Below are 265 nucleotides of genomic sequence, written 5' to 3'. Positions count from 1 at the left end.
AAAACTCTTTAAACCCATACTTTCTACCTCAAAAAACCCCCGCGTCTCGGCCCGTCTGCCGCATAAACCTGGAGGGGGAAGGACCCGGTTTTGCAGTGTAGGCACGACTAACATCGACATCGGAGCGGCCGAACGCATTTCCCCGTGTGTGATGTGCACATGCACCAAGGAGGGAGTGAGTAGCGGGATACTCGGAGGGAAAGCAGACCCTCTTACAACGCTCCATTAATATACACCTATGCCTATTTCTCTTTAAAACAGGGGG

General features: G+C 52.1%; 1 protein-coding gene across 1 annotated transcript in view; it reads left to right on the top strand.

Annotated features, from left to right (window-relative positions):
• LOC119592262 overlaps positions 1–265 on the top strand; it is a 71,284-nt gene that overhangs the window by 65,756 nt on the left and 5,263 nt on the right. The window contains 1 exon segment of the mRNA XM_037941090.1: positions 34–175. Coding sequence (XP_037797018.1) covers positions 34–175 — 142 coding nt within the window.

This window comes from Penaeus monodon, chromosome 30 (genome assembly GCF_015228065.2).
Source record: "Penaeus monodon isolate SGIC_2016 chromosome 30, NSTDA_Pmon_1, whole genome shotgun sequence".
Taxonomy (NCBI): domain Eukaryota; kingdom Metazoa; phylum Arthropoda; class Malacostraca; order Decapoda; family Penaeidae; genus Penaeus; species Penaeus monodon.
Note: the sequence above shows the minus strand (reverse complement) of the source record. Positions and strands in the feature narration are given on the sequence as shown.